General features: G+C 48.3%; 1 protein-coding gene across 3 annotated transcripts in view; it reads left to right on the top strand.

Annotated features, from left to right (window-relative positions):
• SEC24C (SEC24 homolog C, COPII coat complex component) overlaps positions 1-18,606 on the top strand; it is a 1,750,167-nt gene that overhangs the window by 250,349 nt on the left and 1,481,212 nt on the right. For all 3 annotated transcript variants that reach the window (XM_069610689.1, XM_069610688.1, XM_069610687.1), the window contains one exon: positions 14,931-15,100. In XM_069610689.1, the coding sequence (XP_069466790.1) occupies positions 14,931-15,100 (170 nt within the window). The remainder of the gene's footprint in view (positions 1-14,930; positions 15,101-18,606) is intronic.

The following is an 18,606-nucleotide window of genomic DNA, read 5'->3' as shown; positions in this document are numbered from 1 at the left end:
AGCAAGTTGCGTGGCCTCTAGACTCCTGCACCCTAAGACGCTTAAGGAGCGCTGCTTAAAGCGGTGGCCGGCCTACGGCATGTCGCAAGCCGAATGTTTTCCCCCGCTGTTGCAACCGCCGAAAGTGATGGGGGAACTAGCGATGACCAGGCCTCCGTGTCGGAAGCGATTGACCTAATGGCAGACTGTCTCAGTCCACGACGCCCCTCCCCGACCAGAACAGGCCTGACTCGAGTCACGCTATGGGGAAAACACCCGGCGACAGGGGCGCACACGATCTTATCACCAAACGCACAACCCAAGGCTCTGCTTCGGCGGCACTGTCGAAGTGTACCAAAGCTCCAACAGAACTATCAAAATATTAGATGGGAACCTCTGATCGGCAGCCTTTCCCGCAACCAAAGTAAAGAGCGCTAACACTAAGACACACGGACGTCGCGGTGCTCCAGGAGGACGCACAGACGCCGCTTAGGCCCCGGGGGGTGGCGAAATCCACCGCTCAACCCCCGGTTCACCCGGGGGCATCAAAATCCATGGCTCAGCCTCCGGTTGTCCCGGTGGCGTTGAAATCCACTGCTTAGCCTCCGGTTTAGCCAGTAGAGCGCCCAGATTCTCTGACCATTACCGAGAGCATTGCAAGGATTATTTCGGCAGTCCGACTGAAGGAGCGGTCGGAGGAGGCAGCGAAGCACAAAGAAGGGCTGAGAGACGTGTCGAGGGACACACCAAAGCACCCCGAACTGCGCCAGGACTATGTGAAGAGTCCTGTGCCTTTTGTCAGGCACATTAGGGGAAAAATCTCGACGTCACAGGGAAGAAGATGAACCCTTTACTCCCCTGGGCCCCTCTGGTTCATCCTCATGAACCAGGGAGAAATTTGAGGGATGTATGGCCAGATTAGAAAAATGTGTCTGTTATTCTGAGACCCTTGCTCCTAAGAGGCCTCGAAGACTTTCCTTCTACGCCTGTATCCAAGTTTCAAAGGACATTGGAAGAGCCACATGAGGAGTTTACTTGTGTCCTCACAAATGATGATGTTATGGACACTTATGATCAGGATGAAGATGGCACCTTTCTGGAAAACTACGATGTGGATGATCAGACAAGTTTTATGGACAATTGGGAGGACAGCCTTCAACCCTGGATGTTCCCTACTCCCACCCAGGACCGACCCCGATGTCCTGTGCATAGATTTCACCCCCCCGCCACTCCAGCTTGGCAAGCCTCCCCAGTGGACGACCAGATGGCGTTCAACACTGTCTTGAAGAAGGCGGCTGACCATTTTCAGATCACCATTCAAGAGGACTTACCAGATTCTGATTTCATGGAGGATATACTCAAAGAAAAACCTCCGGCCAGCCAGGCCATCCCTTTGTTGAACTCAATCAAGAGGAGATTGGCACCTTCTTTGTTGACGCCAGCCCAGACCAGGACGGTGAACCCTAGGGTGGAGAAGCTGTTTAGGCCTTCTCTGACCGAGCCTGCCTACATAAAGGGTCATGCCACCCCAGATTCATTAGTGGTTACCACTACTAGAAAACGGGCAAGTGTTCCCCTGTCTACAGGAGAAACGCCACTCGATAAGGAGAACAAAAGACTTTATGCACTTGGGAAAAGGGTAACCACCACCACCACCACTGCTGCTGCGTTTACCATATAGTCAATAACACCTCGCTATTGGCCAGCTATGCAGATGTCCAGTGGAACCTTCTGCAAGAAGGCCTTCATGAAGTGCCAGAACTTACAAGGACCAGGTTGCGTGCCATAGTTTCAGCAAGCAGGTGAACTGGAATGTGCTCAAAAACACTCTGGACGCTGCCGAGACAGCGGTGAGAACCCTGGCACAAGGTACCTTGCTCAAGAGACATGCATGGCTGAGGAACTCCGGTTTCAAGCAAGAGACCCAAGCAGCACTGATTAACAAACCCGTTGAGGAGACCAACCTGTTTGGCAAGGCAGTGGATGATGCTCTTGAAACAGCCAAGACAGAGCATGAGACACTCAAGTCCCTTCAACAGGTTACCCAGAAACCCTCTCCTCAGAGAGGGAGCGGCTCCCGCTGGTCCTTTCGTGGGCAATCTTGGTTTTCCAAGAAACAGTATAATGCAGGAAACAACTGGAATTCGCGACAAGGGTCTAATACTGTTAGGCAGAATCCAGGGCAGTTCCCTTAGGGAGCACTACCCCAGATTAGGACTACAGGTGAGAGCCATAAATCCCCTTTGGTATCAGTCTGTACCACAAAGATGTAGTTGGTAGCTGTGGCTGAGCAGTCAGACTTATCTCAAGAGGGAGATGACCAGTATTCAGGGTTGACACAATAGGTAGTACAGTACTATGGAGCAAGGAAACACTGACCAAAGTTTTGTATTTAAAAAGAGAATATATATTTATTTTATACACTTCTAAGTCAACACATAGATCACAGTTAATAAAGTAAGTTAAGTTTTAGCCAAAAGAAAAGCATATACAACTCACTATACAATTGTAGACAAGTTTGCGGTGTTAGGGAGAATTCTCTATTTAGGTTGAATTTCCTAACCTAGTGAGTCCCCCAGCAGCTTTGCTGGATTTCTGAAGTTTGTTTTTTTCTCCTGCCAAGAGTGAGACTCTTTTCCTCCCACTCTTGGACATGATTTGAGGTGTTCCTTTGAATGTTTGTGTTTTATGAGCTATGGGGTCTTTTACTCCATAGGGTCTCATGTGTTTTTACTATGTGTTGTACAGCACCCTTAGTGCAGTAACCATAGGGGTGTCATAGTGACCCCCAACCATAGACTCCATACCCTGGGACTGACTACTGTCTCCCAGGGCATGTAAAGTCACCATTGGCTTTACTAGTCCCAAATTTAGTAACGGAACCAGTGCAAACCATCATAATGTGGAAGTACTGGTGGGGGTAATTCGATTGCCCCTGGGTCTGTTTTTCGAGGGGGTACTGTGCAGCCCTCCCTCGTCGAGTTTCTGGCTGGTGGTAGTGGTTACCACGTGTAATATTCCTTAAGAATATTCCCTATGGGATTTTCCCATGTATTTTAAAGGCACCACTTTTTGGTGCAATGTTAAAGATACCGCCGGTTTATTTAATAATAATTCACCGGTAGGGTCTTTTTGCCAGAACTCTGTTTTAAAATGGCGTTTGTGTTCGCCTCTATAACTCCAAACCAAAGTCGAGCCCTTTGTTCCACTTTTGACGGGCTTCTACGCCGAAGCCCTCCAAAGTGGTGCCACTCTGTCTGGGTACCACAGGGGGTGTGAGAGGGGGTTTAGGCACCTTGGACTGAGTTGCCTTGCCAACTCAAGTCGCACTCTTGCGTGATTGGCCCAAGTGGTGAGCCGCCCCGCTCAACACTTAGCATGTTTGATTGACAGCTAGGCTGAATGAATGGGGGTTTTCTGCATAAAAGCAGGGCTTTGGGGACTGGAATTTCAGAAGTCGCCACAGGACCTGAAAATCCGAAGAGGGAGAAGCTGAGCCGACCTGCAACGACGACACCACTGGTGGAGCCCTGCTGAACCGTCTCACCACTTCCCAACGACAGAGGAGATCTTCGTCAAGGAGAGTCTCTTCCCATTTAACTGGTGGGGACAACCAGTTCGCCTTCTTTTCGCCTACCAGGACGTCCAGTGGTCGAATTGCCCGTGCCAAGCACCCCGGCAACCGGATAGCCACTTACCACTGAACCGCGAATCACAGGACCGTACCTTTTAACCCGACAACTCCGCGGCTGGTTTCTTCCCTGGCAGTGCAACGACCTCCTGCTTTCCTCCACAACGAGATCTTCTCTTCCCCCGGACGAAGCATCGACTTGCACCCGCTGCCAGGAACAACTGCCCCCGCTGGAGCGTTCTCACCCTTTCAAGGTACTGTGTCCTCCTGGCCTCCCTTTCCACAGATTGCTACAAGGTGACAGTAACTCCTTAGCCTTCTATACTGGGTTGGTCACTTGACCTTCTAACTGGTCTCTTTCTGTTCGTCCAACTTCTTTCTGAACCTTTACAAGACTTTTATGCACTTTTAAACCGTGTGACCTTGGACACATTTCGTTCTGATCCTCTTAAAGTGGGTCCGGCTTTCTGAACTCTAACTTCATGGTTTTATTCTGCCTTCCTATCTTGTTGTGTTCTACTGAAAGTGTTGGGATCTGTTTCAATTTATGCTCTGCCTTTCTCTCCCTTTTAAACCGATTTATTAGAGTGCCATCTTCGTTAAGCGCTCACCGCTGTCTGAAAATAAGTGGTGCTTTACTTTAGACTTGTCTAATAATCTTTTAAGGGAGTGTATATACTTTAGTAACTGTGTTTTTGAACTTGCTTGATATTAGTGCCAGTGTGTTTTCTTAGATGTGTTTTTAAATAAATAATTATATATCTTTTACACCAAAGCTCTGGTCAGTGTTTGCTTGTTTTACTGTGTTTTTCTGCCCTATTGTGTATGCTCTGTATACTGCTTAACTCTTCTTGAGAGAAGTCTGACTGCTCAGCCACAGCTACCAGGTAAATCTGGGTGGTACAGACTGCTACCAATTGGGTTTACTGCTAACTCCTGTAGTCTAACTTTTTGCAGTGGTTCCTAAGGGAACTGCACAGGTTTCTGCCTAACATGCGGTATAGTGAAAACTGAGCAAAATGGCACAGTGAAACCTACTACAAATGGCACTCTACCAATTCAACGAGAGGGAGGTAAAAAGTACAAGTTAAACCGAAATATCTTCAGACACCCCCTAGCAACACTTCCCTGAAGTTTTGTGAACAAGTAATGCACAGTAACACTTTAACCAAAAGACAAGTGAATGAAAACTGAGCTAAATGGCACTCCACAAGTTAAAACAGTAGGAAGGAAGAGGGGTTTAGAAGATTAAGGTGCATCAACACATTTCTCATTGAAAACTAATCTAGTGAGAGCAGATCTAACAAATCAGCCAGAGTCAATAGGCCAGAGTCAGTGGTACAGGACCAAGGGCTTAGGAGCAAAAATGTTCTTGTAGCTGCAGTCAAGTCTTTAGTAGAAAACTTTTGAAGAGGTAGATGCAAGGCGAAAGACAATGTTAAGAGAGGGCGGCCGACCCCACAAGTAGTTAAAAGATTTAAAACAACTTCAGGGCTACCACGGAGAAAGGGCGGCCTGGCGGAACAATGTACCTTAAACGTTGAGAGATGGCTCCTGCGGTGGCGGTTGTTCCTGGTAGTTCCTGCAGGTCGAGGGGTCCAACAGGGGAAGAGAGGCTCTCGTCGTGGAGGAAGGTTCGAGTTGCTGCACTACCCAATGATGAAACCAGCCGCGGTGCTGCCAAACGAAGTTTAAAAGGTACGCTCCTTTTAATTGTGGTTCGGGTCGATAGCTGCCTGGCTATCCGGTCTTCAAGTGCGGGGCACTGTCGAGTCGACCAAGGCAGGTCCGAGGATGCGATGGGTGAACTGGTTGACCCCACCAGTTCAAGGGAAGGAGGCTCCTCCGCTGAAGATCTCCTCTCGTCGTGTGGAAGAAAAAGTGGTGAGATCCGGCAGGGCTTCACCGATGGTGTAGATGCTGAAGATGTCTCTGGCTTCTCTTCCCTTCGGTTCCGTATTTCCAGTGGTGACGTTTTGCTCTTCCAGTCCTCAGTACCCTGCTTTTATGCAGAAAGAGACCCATTCATACAGCCTAGCTGTCACTCACACAGTGGAGTGGTCATCTTGGCGGGAGACCCTCCAGCCTATCGGGTTAGAGTGCGACCTGAGTTGCGGTGGCAACTCTGTCCGGGGGTTCTACTCCCAAACCCCCCCCCTCCAATCCCCTGCCCAAACAACAGACCCACCCCAGATTCAGTGGCGCCGAAAGGAGGGCTTCTTGGCAGAAGCCCGCCAAAAAGATAAACAAAGGATCCCCAACCTGGGTTAGGAAAATGGAGCAAGACTCGAGAAAGAAGTTTTATCAAAGTTCTGCCAAATAAAACCAACCGGAGTAAAGTTAATAATAAAATAAACCGGCAGTATGTTAGAGGCTGTCAGTAAAAGTGGTAGCCTTGAACAATGGGAAAATCCCATAGAGAAATATTTGTGGTCGAATATAAAAGGTAGTAACCACTGCCACCAGCCAGAAACTTTGTAAAGGGGGACTTTAAGGTACCCTCTCGAAAATGAACATAGGGTAAAAACTATTAACGCCTTCCAGTACTTCCATATTAAGATGGGGTGTACTGTTTAAGTTCATAAAAATCGACTAGTAAAGTCAATGGGGACTCTACATGCCCTGGGAGACAGTAGTCAGTCCCAGGGTATGGAGTCAGTGTGGGGGTCGCTACGACACCCCTGTGTCACGGCACGGAGGGTGCTGTGTGACACGTGCATAAAGATGGTTCCTATGGGTGAGAAAAAAGATCCCATAGGCATTAAACACAAAAATAGCCTAGAACACACATAGCAAAAATGCCTAAGAGTGGGAAAAAAAGTCTCACTCTTAGCAGGTAAAAAGAAATAAACCCTTCAAATCCAGCAAAGCTGCTGGGGGACTCAATAGATAAGGGAAATTAGCCATGAAATGAGAATTCTCCCTAACAAATACCTCTGCCACTTATCCACCCAGAGGACAGCGGCGTGGGAAAGGTAGAGGACGAGGTTCCACCCCCAGAGGTGCTCCAGGCTCTGGTCAGAAATGACCTGTGGATCCAGGTCCCCTCTGTTAAGACGGATTTCCGAACTCTGTCCTGGTGGCGCAGAAGTTCAGAAGACCAACCCAATTACTTGGAACAGGGTAACCTCTGGACGAGCCAGACCAATCAAGGTAGCGATCGCGGCGGTCAAGACTAGGTCTCAAGAGGGGTGAGGTTGACTGAAAGCCCGCAATGAGCACACAAAGCAAGGACACCTACAAACTACTCCAAACAGGTGTTATATTAAAAATATATACACATTTATTCCAAGGCCTTTAAAACAATGACCGCAACGAGAAATCACAATACAACTCTAGTAAACCAACACATACCATACCAATACAATATATATACAAATACAAGTCTCGAGCGTTAGATGCACGAAATGTGTAGTCCACCTAAAAGGGAAGGAAAACAGGCAGTGCGAAATAATGCTTAGACCCAGTCCGCCTTCAGAGGCACCTAACTAAAAGGAAGTCCGAGCCCTACGAAGAGTGGAGCCTTGTGCTCAAAAGTACAGTACCTGCACACGCTGGTGCCAACGGGCAAAAGGGGAGTCTCTTCGAGGGAAATCAGGCAGTTCAGTTTAGTGCACAAATGAAGAAGAACAGTGTTCCGCCACTCAAGCGCAGCCTTCACTGTGGGCAGAAGCAGAAGCAGAAAGGCGTGCTGTTTAGACACAGCGGGGAAAAGCTATGGGCTCCTGCAGGAGGGCGACCAGTTCCTAGCTATGCTACTCACTGGTCCCCGATGCAAGCAGACCCAGGCTTCTCGGTGTCAGTTTCAGTCGCTGGCAGGTTCAGAAGAGCAGGGGACGTCTCGTCGTCGTGTTGAGTCTGCAGCAGCAGAGTTGAGTAAAAGACGTCCCAAACGAAGGAACCCGCACAGTTTGTTACCACAGCAGGGCAACGGAGCGGCCGTGTGCATCCGAGCCAAATGTACACTACTCACTTCAGACCTGGGAACGCCAAGTGTACGAATCGTGTGAGAGTGACAAGGACTCGGAATACTACACAACCTGGCGGCGGTTACAGAGCAAGACTCCTGTGTAGGCTGGTCAGTCTGCTGGATGGCCCAGAGACACTTCCGAAGGCTTACGAGCAGGAGATGGTGAAGATGCCGAGAATAGCTGTCCCCGCTATTCCAAGGGTCGAAGTACCAGTACAGGCCTTCTGGTTCGATCAAAGGTGAAAAGGGTTTCACAAGGCGACAGCAGTGCAGAGGAGCAGTCCTTCAGCGGGTCACCAGCGATTCCTCGGTTCAGCCTCTTGGTTGCAGGATACTTGGCTCCTGTATTCCTTCGTTCGTGAGAACTCAGGAGATCGACATGGTAGTGGTGTTTCCAGCCCCCTCTTATCCACGGTTCCCTTCGCGCCAAAACGGAGGGGACCCAATGGGAGATCCGCTCATCAACACTCACACCATTCGTGGACCTATCGTGGACCACGGTGGTCCCAGGCATTCACACCACCCTAGACTCTCTGGCACCCAGGATGTGTATTGGGACCAGACATCCCAGCCCACATCCTGGAGGCACACACCAGGCATGTAGAAGCCCGCGAAAGCATCCGTGTTTCGCGGGAAAGTACATGCCCAAATAAGGAAGGCCCCGGGTCGGCTCGACCTGGGGAAGGTGAAGGGAGCAAGACGGTCAGCGGACAGGACAAAGGAGCCTCGTGGTCTGGCCATTTTGGGAGCCAGGCCACCATTTTGGGCTAAGCGCGAGAAACGCGCTTAAAACGCCAAAAGGAGCTCAAAACACAAACGATCGCTGCCACCATTCCCGTCGTGAATCACTTGCACCGATCAGTTACAATCCTGAAAGAGTATCTAGGGCCTGTAGAAGGCTAGAGACCCAAGAGAGCAGTAACTTAGCTTACAGTGCCCTCTTGTGTCATGTTGCACGAAAGCCGCAACATGATAAAAGAAACTACGGAAAACAGCGTTTCCCGGTACTGACTGTCTTAAGGGCATGTCAGTTTCCCCGTAAGAATGGAGCGAAAGCCCAGAGGATTGCGGCAGAAGGCTGCACTTCTCTGGCAAAGTCGAGAACAAGGTGAAAAACAACAGCAAAAAGTTTAGGGGTTGCCACATGGAAGGAAAATTACCTACAATTACGAAATCTTTCCTAACACCCTCCCATTCAACCCCGGTCGGGAGGCGTTTAACATCTATCCTTACTGCATGGGAGGGGCTAACAGACCAGTGGGCACTCAAGACGGTCGCCCATGGGTACTGTATAGAATTTGCCTGACCACCCCAATTCAGACCGCCAAGATCAAGACGCCTGACGCTGGAGCACCTGCAAATACTACTGTAAGTGGTGCAGACCCTTCTAGGAAAGGATGCCATGGAAGTCATCCCTATTCTACAGGTAAACAAGGATATTTATTCAATGTACTTCCTTGTACCCAAAAAGGATCTCACCATGCGCCCGTGCTAGATCTGCGCCCAGCGAACACGTTTTTCAATCCTCAAAAGTTTTGTATGGCCACTTTACAGGAAGTAATCCCGCTGTTGAAACGGAGGGATTACATGGCAACACTGGACATGAAACATGCATACTTTCATATTTCAATGTTGCCAGCGCACAGAAAATACCTAAGGTTCATGATAGAGGACAAGCACTATCAGTTCAAAGTACTCCCCTTCGGTATTGCCTCGGCACCGAGGGTATTTACAAAGGTACTGGCAGTAACGTCAGCACACCTGCGCAGACTATCCATCCCGGGTTATCCTTACCTCGACGACGGGCTCATAACAGGGGCGTCCTACGAAACATGCCTATTCAACACTCACAAGACAATAGACCTCTTATTCAGTCTTGGATTCTCCATCAACGAGAAGAAATCCAGCCTAGACCCTAGTCAAACAGTTTCTAGGGGCTCTAATTCGGACAAAAGACTGCCTAGTCTTCCCCTCCAACGAGAGGGTTCTAAACATGCTGTTTCAGATCCCTCGGTTTGTTCTCAATCGGCAAGTGACGGTACGCAAGGCCATGCGACTGTTAGGAATGATGGCGTCCGGCATTTACTTAGTTCCTCACGTGCGTCTGCTCATGTGTCACATGCAAGAGTGGCTCAACAGCCAGTGGTGCCAGGCCAGCGGTCAATGAGAAGATCTGGTAGTGGTCTCGCCAGCCCTTGTTCTCTCTCTGCAGTGGTGGTCGAAGGAAAACCTCTTGAAGGGGAAAACCTTCACCACCCCTGCAGTAGAAGCCACTCTCGCGACCGACTCATCTTCAGCAGACGGTAACATGGCGTGTGGTCCCCTCAATTAGCGTCCAACCACATAAATCTGTTTGAGCTGTCAGCGGTATTCAAAGCACTGAAAGCCTTTCAGACACAGTTGCAGGCGAAGACAGTCCTGATCTTGACAGACGGCACCACAGCCATGTACTACCTGAACAAGCAAGGGAGCGCACACTCTCCAGGGCTAGCCAAGCTGCCCCAAAACATTTGGATATGGGCTCTCAAACACAGGATGTTCCTGTTGTCCCAACACGTTCCAGGGGAACCCAATCTTCTGGCAGACCTGCTCCGAAAGAGATTTCCCTCTGCCTGTAGAGTACAAATGGCGACTACATAAAGACATTGTCTCCAATGTTTTCGCAGAGTGGGGTTTACCAGAAATTGACTTGTTTGCAACTCTGGAGAACGCTCAATGCCAAGATTAAGCCTCCAGGTACCCACCGAACCGCTCAAAGGGGAACAGACCCTGGATAGCATGGTCAGGGACATTTGTTTATGCTTTCCCCCGACTCCCTTACTCAACAAGGAACCAGTCACCATGATATTGGTGGCCCCATGTGGGCCCGCAACCCTGGTTCTCTTTATCTGATGGAGATTTCTCTCTCCCCTCCTATGAAACTGCCCTGCCCGTACAACAGGTTATCTCAGGACAGGGGAGAAACACTGCACCCATGCCCGCAAACTCTGAATTTAGTGGCCTGGCTCCTGAGGTCCTAGAGTTCGGACACCTTCAACTCCCTCAGAGATGTATGGACATACTCATGGAAGCGTGAAAACCAAACACCCGATATTGCTATTCCAGTAAACTGAAACGCTTTATCTGGTTTAATGCCGAGGGCGTCCATCCCATTGACTATTGACTGCTCTCCTACTCGCATTGTAGTTGTACCTGACCCACTTACTGGATTCAGGCCTGGTTTTGAATTCCCTAAAGGTTCACTTAGCTGCTCTCTCAGCCTACACTACGTCACAGCAAAAGATGCCGTGGTGGAAGATACCAGTTATCAAGGCTTTCATGGAAGGGGTTAAAAGGATTCATCCCCCCCATTTCTATCCCAGCTCCCGGATGGGACTTAAATGTGGTTCTGACTAGACTCATGGGATCCCCCTTTGAGCCTCTGCACAAGGCAAGTCTAAAAAACCTTACCTGTAAAACAGACTACCTAGTGGCTATCACTTCTATTAGAAGGGTTAGTGAACTACAGGCCCTTTCAGTACTAGACCCTTTTGTTACTGTTCAGAGATGAGGTGCTTCTGCACAATCACCCTCGATTTGCGCCTACATTTTTTTCCAAGTTCCACGTGAACCAGTCAATAGAACTGCCCACTTTCTTCCAGAACCCCTCTAACATGGCCGAAAGAAGCCTACAAATGTTAGATGTGCGCAGGGCAGTCATGTTTTACCTGGAAAGAACAAAACCACTGAGGAAAACAAACCAATTTTTCGTTTCAGTGGCAGCTGGCAGAGAAGGGGATCCTGTCTCGAAGCCGGCTATCTCAAGGTGGATAGTCCAATGCATCACTTTGTTTCTCTCTTGCTAAGAGAGAACTGCCCTTCAAGCCTAGAGCACATTCTTCTCGAGGCACTGGGACTTCCTTAGCATTCATTGGACACGTTCCCCTAGAGTCCATTTGCAAAGCGACAACCTGGAGTTCTGTACACACCTTTACAAAACACTATTGCCTAGACAATCATTCTAGGAATGATTCTCAGGTGGGACAAGCAGTACTAAGACATCTTTTCACTACTGTTCCTTCTCACAACCCACCTCCAACTCCTGGTACTGCTCGCTAGTCTATGCACAGCATGTGATTCTAAGCAGATTAAAAAGCATCAGTAGACAAGCATTACTCACCGTACTTGCATTTCTGATGATTGTATCTGCTTGGATTTACATGCGCCCACCCTTCCTCCCCGCTCAGGTAGAAGGAACATAGACGTCTTACTACTTTCTCTCTTTTATGTACTCACTCATGATAAGCCTTGGGCTTACCCATGGCAGAAAAAATGCATTCGGAGGGACCTCGGTGCGTGAGGGATTTTGGGTACACTAAACGTCACGGTAGGGATAGTGTTACAGACATGCCTATGCCACCGTCCCCTTTCGATACTCGAAAGACAAGATGCAATACTCTGCGGTTACCACTGGATGTCGGACCATATGCACAGCATGTGAATCTAAGCAGATACAATCATCAGAAATGCTATTACGGTGAGTAATGCATGTCATCCATAAACTGAGGGCTAAGGGCTTCTCTGGGGCAGTAGTTAACAGACCGTCTCTCGCACAAAAGGAGAGCGGCTCAGGACCATTGTGAGATATTATGCAGAGTTTGAAGTAACAATCGGAGCAAAGAACTGCAACAGGCTGTTCACAGGTTTAACCTGCTTTCTCCCGGCTGCAGCCTCCAACAGCCAAAACAGCAGGGAACAGCCCTCCCCACTACTGAGTATAATAGCTAGTTATAAGAGCTGTGAGGGAGAGTGCAGAGTGATGTTTACCGCCCCACTAGCAGGTAACGTTGGCAGCACTACGCTTTTCACTCTAGCTGCACTGATTGCATCGCCTACCGACCATGAGAGAGTCTCTCACCCCGCTCCTATCCGAGACAGCGAGCGGCAGCTGCAGAACTCAGCCACTCTGTGGAGCCGCTCTGGTGAGCCTTGGGTGGTCCTCAAACAGGACTCGATTATTGCACTGTCTTAGGGCGAATTCTCATTTCTGTGCTAATTCCCTTCAACCTTAGAGACCCCCAGCTCTTTTGCTGGACTTTTTAATTTTTATCCTGGAGTGAGTGACCTTTTTCTCCACCATTCAAACAGCCAGTAGTTGAGCAATCAGGGACAACTATTGGTTTCACTTGTGCTCCCACACCTAAACTCTAGCACCACAGATGTGGAATGGGACTTGACAGTCCCACCCACTTCCTGGGCCACACACGTACACATGCTGGACTAGCCTGTGAAAGCAGCAGCTTTCCCGGGCAAGTGCATGCCCTTCTATGGGATTTCCTGACTTTGCAGTGCAATGGTTACTTTTGTGTCACCCTAGCCTTTTACGCTTCGGATTTCTGATTACCTGTATATGTGCCTAAAGACAAACTGGTGGCAGCTGATCTATTTTTGCCATTTTTATGTTATTTGTAGTGTGCCCATTCGTGTTTACTGTGAATCGCTACTAAACTTGGCTTGTGCCCTAAGATTTTCGCTTGTTCGTTTGGCCATATTGTAGTTTGCCCTTCTTCCTGCCTTGCCAGGTCAGGAAATCACATAGGTGTGACCAAGCGCAAGGTGTCGTCACTCTGATAGGCGGATGAACCCCTTTCTTGGATGGTACCCTGAGAAGGAAGCAGATGCGCAATAAAGCACTATCCCCGCCCTTTACCTGACCCTAGAACCCCTCCTGCGAAGTTGAGCGCAATCCCCTGCCTAATAAGCTCATGAGTTGTGGTCACCCTGCCATTACCCTAAAAAGTACTGGGACGAGGAGAATAGGAGTTACCGAAGTGAAGATCCCTTTGTCAGTACTGTGACGAGGAAGATCCCTAATGACTCCTATGGGAGTTCAAGGATCAGTACTATGATGAGGGAGATGTGCAGGAAGCATGATGGTTACACTTTAGAACCACAAGGAACAGTCTAGTGGTTACTGGTTTCTGATTGGACCATTGAGAGTGGAAATAGAGTCGGGAAACTAGGAAGTGTTGTCAAGCCTTCCCTGGAGGAGCAAGGAGCAGGAATCCTGTGCTGGAAAAGAAACTGTAGACCACAGCAATACCCAGAGAGAGGGGGTGGGGGGGGGAGCCTTGATCCCCAGCCGCCTGTTGGGAACTGAGGGAAGCTGGAAAATCTCTCACTGGGAATCCCTGGACCACCAGCAGTCTGCAAGGGTCTTGGAGAAACAGGAGATTCCCTCAGTGGAAGGGATCAGCTAGGGAGCCGCTGAAGGAAGACGGGAGAGCCCAGGGGAAACCACAGAAGCTTAGCTGTGTTGCTGAGGACTGGGACCCCCATGGACCAAGTGGAAATGTACGCAGAGGGAGACCCCAAAGAGTACTGTCTGGCCATGGACCCATTGAAGTCTAAGGAAGCATGCAAACAAGGTGCTGAGCTACAAGACAAACCTGAGAGAGGGGTCTGGAACCCATATGAAATTAAGGAAGCTTCTTGAGACTATAGATGGGTCAAGGACCCATTGAAGTCGAAGGAAGTAGTGCTGAAGAAGTAGATGCAGTAGAAGACGTTTATAAAATAGCAAAGGCAATTCTGGGACTCACACCCATATGTCGAGTGCAGCATGCCAAATCTTCATATTGACCGTACCAGCGCGTACAGGGTAATGAGCTGGGCATCAGTCAATGCCAGGTTGAGAGCCTAATCCGGGGATTGAGTTCACGCATTGCATGGCGTTGTTTCCCTTCTGCGCCATGTGCCGTTTACTGCGGTTCCTGCCTCTGCAGCTCAATGTGTAGCAGGAGGTGCTGCATGTCCCAGTTTGCGATTGGCAGAATGGTGTTGTGAAGCGTTTCGGTCAGATGCAGGCCTTACGTACTTTCTTAGTGGATTGGGTGTACCTGTGACTTCAACTGTACGCATTTACCTCCACCTTTTAGTTTTTGGGGGAATTGCCACCCATTTTCGGCAGTATTTCAACTTGTGATGCTGCAGAAATACCATTTTGCATCTTGGCAGTAATTCCACTGGTGGAATTAGTGCGGATGCTAATTCCACCTGATGTAGGCGCTATTTCACGCCGGTGGAATTACCGCCAGCCCCTGATTCGGCTGTGGGTAAAAGTGTTGGTAATTTCATTACCACCACTTTTACCGCATAATCTTTGTGCAGGCTCTTACACTGTTATCACTTCCCCATTCCTACTTCTAAACCAACCGTTAATGAATTGTGTATCTTTTCTTATGAGCATCTGTGTTGTCACTAAGCTATACTTGAGAAATTAAACGCAGGGAGCCCTTTCATTAGTATTCAGGTGATGAGTATTAAGAAGTGAATGATTAAAATACATTTTTTTTTTTAAAAAAAAAACAGGCCCGCTGTATCTCATTCGTATATGCAGACTGGCATGTCATCACAGCCAGCTTCACTTCAGCCATGTGGTCCCGCACCAACTAGTACACAGCAACTAACCAGCCAGATGGTAGGAATGCAGATTGGTGACATGAATGCATCCGCTCCTCCCCCAGTCGGATTGTCTTATGGTGAGTGATCATTTACGTTTTCTTGGTTCACATATCCTATGTAATGCACTCTTAGAACGTTGTCACTGAATTCTTCACCATTGTTTCATCTTGAGGATGCATTTTTATGATTTTCTGTGAAGAATAGTTTTGTGTTCATTCTATTTGGCTCTTGGTGTAAAGTCATTGGTTTCTAATGGATGTCTTTCTGCCACAGCCTATACATCTTCTACAAATGCTGTCTATGGCAATCTTTAAACATCGATCATAGAGCAGAGTGGTGTGGATCATTGGCTGACTTGTCAAGGGATAATGGCTGCTGGTTGGTTTTAGTGTGCATATAAAGGAGTGCAGTGCCCCATTAAGATTTGGAATGGGAGTATTTGACTCTTATCTTTTAAAGTTGTCAGTAAAATGATTGTTTAGGGAGTAAAAATGAAATCCAATTCCCAATGAGAGTATTTTATAAGCGAATAAAAATAAGTTTGAACTGAAAAATGTTTTTGTTAATTCTTTGCACATTAACCCCTTAACTGCCATGGCTCACCCCTCACCCCCCCCCCCCCCTAGTGCCAAGGCCTTTTTCTGGTGATTTTGGTATGTATATACTCAATCCCTTGTATACCTTTTTTGTTACAGGAGATATCTTGGCCAAATTTGGCCCTTTTTTTCCCCCTACATGTAGGTGGTCATAACGCCACCAAGGAATCCTAGTTTGCTGTAGGGGGGGTGAGAGAAAATAACAAAAGGGAGACCATTTAGGTTTTTTTCAGAAAATACCAATAAAATGATGTACAAAGAAGCCTGTGGTTTTGTTCCTTGTAAGAGCTAGGAACAAATGGTTTGATGTGTTGAATACAGCATTTTCCAGGCTTTCAAGAACAGGTTGAGTGGAAACCAAAAAAACATATTTTGATATGGTTGCCAGCCGTTTTGTGAGAGGTAGGTGATTTTGGCCTTTTTTTCCAATTGGACATGTGTGGACAGAATGGAAGAGGAAGGGTAGGAAAACTGAATGGGAAGACAGAAAGGCACACATTTCTGAAAAGTAGACAAAAAAACGAGCAGAGAAAAATGTTTGTGATGGACAAGATTGGCCCTATAAGGTCTGTTACAGCTTTTCCCCACCAGGGAGCCCTGGCAGTGTGCCAATACTTCCCCTGAAGGGAAAAGCTGTAATGCAGCCCAGCTAGAACTCTAGGACGGTTGGAGGGGATGTCCCTGTCCCTGGGCATCCGTTTTCCATGTGGGTGTACCGTCTACAAGCACAGTGCCAGCTCCAGGGAGCCCTGGCAGGGTCCCCTTCCCTCCCCCAAGGGAAATTCTGTAACGCAGCCCAGCCAGCGCTTCAGGATAGTCAGAGGTGATGCCTCCGGTCTTGGGCGTCTTGTCTCCAATGTGGGTCGACCGTCCCGAAATCCAGCAGCAGTTCCGGGAAGCCCTAACGGGATCCTAATGCCTCCCCGGAGGTGACATCTGTAACGCAGCACAGCCAGAGGTGCAGCCTGGGCTTGTGGACAGTCAACCCACATGGCAGACAGCCGCTCCCAGGTTAACACCAGTGTTATGCTGGCAATCTGTGGCCTGATCCTGAAATTGTGTCTCAGGCCACCAAAATACCTCTCCAGACAGCTCACTCACACCACCAACAATCTAGCCCCAGTCCCACCCACCCACCCCACTGACAATGGGCCCTAACCATAGAATAATAAAAAAACAGTACTCGCATAACATTGCAGCTGCTCGCATAGAAAAAGCTGTAAACAAAACAAAAAACACTACTACTCTCCGATCACAGCCCCCCTTTGAAGTCATCCCTGGTGGTCTACTGACAATCACCCCCCATTAAAACCACATTTGCCTTTTCCTAGGGGCAGATTGCAAGATTGCACTAGCAATCTGCCCGCTGGGAGGACTACATGAGAATCCCCCCCCCATCCATTTGGGGTGGAGGGGCATCCCCCCTTCATCATACAAAAAGCCTGGTGGTCTAGTGGGATTCTCCCCCCCCAAATCATTTTTTAATATTTTATTTTTTAGCCCCTTCCCTAGGGGCAGATGATAACCCATCTGCCCCCAGAGGGGGCAAGGGGGCAATATGTGCCGCCCCATTCTTTGGAGGCCTGGGGGGGAGATGGGCGCTTACATAGTAAGCAGCCCCCTCAAACCCCCCCCCCCACTTCACAAGCAGATCCCTGGTGGTCTAGTGGCATTGCTCTGCGCGGGTCGAGTGCTCTGTGCCGATCCGTACACAGCATTGCTTCAAAAAAGGTGTTGTTGGAAAGGGGAGAGTCTCCCCTTTCCAACAACACCTCCCTCGATCTGAATGGCACAATAGTGCTGCAGATCGAGGGGGAGAAAGGTGGAGAATCACCTTTTCATTTCACTGCGGCAGCCGAAAATGGCTGCCTTGGGGGCTGCCTTGGTGAAATTGACTTTGCCGACGTGAAACTGAAAGAAATCCAACCCCCGGGCTGTGAGGAGGAACTTCCTCCTCACATAGCCCGGGGTTTGGATTTCAATTTTGTGCAAAAAAGGACGAGCTATCTCATCCTTGGCAACAGGAAAGTAATGCCACGGACGAGATAGCTCGTCCTTGGCACTTAAGGGGTTAAGATGCATGTTTTACTTTTTCCGATTTGGCAGTTATAATAGTAGTTTCGTCCTGTACTGCAAGCACTACTAGTCCAAACATATCCATGGCGCTGCAAGGGTGAAATCAGGGGCACAAGAATCTGCATCTTTACTACTTTTTGATTTGGAGTATTTGTACTTCTTTTTGTTTTTTGAGTATTTTTAGGGAGTCGGTGTCCGATACACTCACAGCCCTTCAGATAAGGGGTATATGTTTATGTACTTTAATTCAGTGGAAAAACCTGTCGGAGATATTGTGGTTAAGTTGCTCTAATAGTACACCTTTGAAATTCACTGATAAAACTTTGTTAAAGGGATGACATAGTTGCAGCACAAAATCGAAAAAGCCTGAGGTTATGCGGCAATAATGGCGTCCAAGGTAAGATGGGCTAGCCAGATTACATTAATGGTTAGGCAATTTGTGTCCGATCATGCCCAGTTCTCACTACAAGGAGTTTTGTTGGGTAATAAACAATGGCTATGCCCAAATGTTTTGTACGGATTGGAAGCATTGTGTATGAAAGATCTAAAATGGCTAGACGGAGTTTGTTTTGTTTTTGTTTTATTCGTATTTATACAACAGCCCGAGGACATTGTGGCACTTGTTACAGTACAAAGCTTAGTTTCTTAGTTACATAGTCATTAGCAGTATATATACAGGTTACAATATAGTTATATTACATTTGTGTTATATTACAATATACATGGTAGAAGAAGAGGAGGCAGTCCTCCACTTGCTAGTTGAGGAGAGTGGCCTTGAGGTTGTTGCGGAAGACAGAGATGGAAGTTTCAGCTCTAAGGTTGGCAGGGAGTGAGTTCCAGAGCTTCGGTGCAATATAGGAGAAGCCTAGACCTCCCGCTGTGGCTCTCTTTATGCGTGGTATGTGTAGCTG

Source organism: Ambystoma mexicanum, chromosome 8, assembly GCF_040938575.1.
Source record: "Ambystoma mexicanum isolate Mex_15411 chromosome 8, UKY_AmexF1_1, whole genome shotgun sequence".
In the NCBI taxonomy this organism is placed as follows: Eukaryota; Metazoa; Chordata; class Amphibia; order Caudata; family Ambystomatidae; genus Ambystoma; species Ambystoma mexicanum.
Note: the sequence above shows the minus strand (reverse complement) of the source record. Positions and strands in the feature narration are given on the sequence as shown.